The sequence below is a fragment of the Galeopterus variegatus genome, unplaced genomic scaffold (assembly GCF_000696425.1).
Source record: "Galeopterus variegatus unplaced genomic scaffold, G_variegatus-3.0.2 Scaffold5432, whole genome shotgun sequence".
Taxonomy (NCBI): domain Eukaryota; kingdom Metazoa; phylum Chordata; class Mammalia; order Dermoptera; family Cynocephalidae; genus Galeopterus; species Galeopterus variegatus.
Genome location: NW_007731543.1, coordinates 86,336 through 89,016, shown reverse-complemented (window position 1 = coordinate 89,016; position 2,681 = coordinate 86,336). Strand labels below are relative to the sequence as shown.

Below are 2,681 nucleotides of genomic sequence, written 5' to 3'. Positions count from 1 at the left end.
AGGCACAGAAAGAGAAATACCATATGTTCTCACTTATTTGTGGGAACTAAAAATAAATAAACAAACACACAAACAAATAAGGGAGGGGAGAAGAGGACACAACAATTCCTTGAACTTTTTAAGACAAGTAAACAGATATGATGTCGGCAGGGAGGGGGAAGAGGAATGGGTAAAGGGACATGAAAATCAACTACAATGTACATTGAGAGGTTAAAATAAAAAATAATAAATAAATAAAATTAAATAAAGTAAAAAAAGAAAGCCATTAACCTGTACAATAAATATAATTAATTTCTATGATAGTAAAATGAAGTGCTTCTGCAGAAAGGAAGGGGATATGGAGTGGTTTAGAGAAAAGTAGTTGAGAAAAAGAGGAGTGATGCAGAAAATAAAAAACACAGGGACAAGATGGGAAAAGTAGCAACTGCAGATATATTCGTGAAGACATAAGCTGGGATCTGCACTGCACACATCTCCACCCCAGCCTGAGCTGTACAGACAAACTAACCCCTCTGTCCTCCTGGGCTTCCACACAGCCAACTAGTGTCCTTCTGCTCTTCCTACTTCCAATCACATCATTCTGTTCCTTTTGCTTACTCTTTTCTTCCTACTCTGTACTTACAGATATTCCCTAAAGCTCAGACCTTGGTTCATTTCTTTACTCTTTCTCTGTAAACTGAGAAAGTTTTAATGCTTCAACTAACACTGTGCTGATAAACTTCTCGCTGTTCTCTCACCTTCTAAGGTGGCCCATAAGACAACTCTTCTGGAATATTCCACCATTACTTCACATATCTAACACTGAATTTATCTTTACCATTCTATCCCAACTTTCCCAGAACCATAAAGTGAAAATTTCTAGTATTTGGTTCTGAAACTTTTTGTATCATCTCACATATCAAATCTGGTACGATTCTTGTTGACTCTAAAATATTTTTAATTAGGGTACAATTTCCAGTGTCTTGACTCCAGGCCTAGTAACCACCTCTCGCCCATTCCTCTGCACTACCTTCTCACATGTGTTTTCAATCTCCTCATTTTCTTCTTAACCATGCTATAATCAAAGTCCTTAATCCAATGATTTAGGCAAGACATCAACCATCCCCAGAACGATAATGATCCTGACTATTTGATCCCATCCTACCTGTAAAATGAGCTTTTCCTGTTCAACAACTTGGAGCTTCACTTGGCTGGGCCAGTACTCTCATCATCCCTCCAACACGCCACACTTATTCATGATTCAAGGATTGTGGCCATACTCCTTTTTTCAATTAAATAATGTTTGCTTTCTAAAAAGTTCAGTTTTTTTTAAAAAAAGTATATTTCAAATTACACTTTCTTTGTGAGATCTTCCCAACCTTCTGGAATATGTAAACCTCTAATGTTCCTGAACTCTTGTAGCATTTAATCAGCATCATATCTGTACTGGTAATGCTGGCTTATACTGTAATCACATATACTGCTGTGCAGCTGCTTTGTACTGTTAATCTTTATCCTGCCCTCCCTAGAAGGACCTATGGCCGTTTACCAAAGTGACTGTGCACTGGGGAGAAGGAAATAAACAGAATTTGGGGGGATTACTGGACATTGCTTCTGCACTGTCACTAATTCCAGGAGACCCAAAACATCACTGTGGTCTACAAGTTAGGTCAGGTGACCAATGGAGCTCTAACCAAGTTCATCTCACAGTGGTTATTTCCTCAGTTCTGGAATGCACAATTGGAAAAGAGATACTCACAGACTGGCAGAGTCACCACATACATGTTTAATAAGTAATCTGTTGTTTCACCAATAAGATATAAATTCTGTAAAAAGATCTTGCTTATGTTTTTATAATATTATTTCTAAATGAAGCAAAGACTTTTGAAGATAGTTGCATTTTTTCCAATTATTGACACCTCCTGCTACTCATTTTACAAACTAGATTAAAGCTGAAGGCTGGATATTACCACCTGAGCTACAGGTTTTCTACCTGAATTCAGAAGTGGTCCATAAATCAGCTAGGGTTCCTTCTGTTATTTTGAAGATGCTATTTACTATTTCCTTCCTAGGGTTCAAGTATTTTTGAGTTATTTTCTCTTATGAATAACCTGCCACTTATTCAGTTATATTCTCTGATTATTAGCTTTTTAGCTAGTTAATTTGGGCAAATAGTATTCCATTAAGATAGATATCTTACCATATGTCAACATGTTGAGGATTTTCTTTCTGACAGTGAGGACAGAAATATGTCATTCTGTTATTCTCCCCTAAGCGACACACAGTTATTTTGCAGTGGCACTGACCACAATTAGGACGCTTGTAAACCTTATAATGTTTAGAGACAGCAGATCCTGCTTTACGGCACTAAAAAAAACAAACAAACAAGAAAAACCCCAATAATTATAATGTTATCTACACAACAGTGTTGCTAAGGAGCCAAAAATATATTCTTGAAAGTCATCTCTGAAAATAATGTGTTAAAAATTTACATGTTTGTGTATATGTCCATATAATCTTTTCTTTCATCTGAGTAAAGGGTATTGGCAAGGTTCAGTAATATTTGCCAAATAAAATTTGTATAAAGAATTAAGTCATTATTTTATGTTATTAGTACTCAAGATTGTTCTTTACATAGCTCTACCCTCTTATCTAAATGAGATATAAAAGTTCTATATTTTAAAATGTCTTTTATGGCTTTT

General features: G+C 35.8%; 1 protein-coding gene across 1 annotated transcript in view; it reads right to left on the bottom strand.

Annotated features, from left to right (window-relative positions):
* NEIL3 (nei endonuclease VIII-like 3 (E. coli)) overlaps positions 1-2,681 on the bottom strand; it is a 55,749-nt gene that overhangs the window by 22,161 nt on the left and 30,907 nt on the right. Inside the window, exon 6 of the mRNA XM_008589426.1 lies at positions 2,180-2,346. Within this exon, the coding sequence (XP_008587648.1) occupies positions 2,180-2,346 (167 nt within the window). The remainder of the gene's footprint in view (positions 1-2,179; positions 2,347-2,681) is intronic.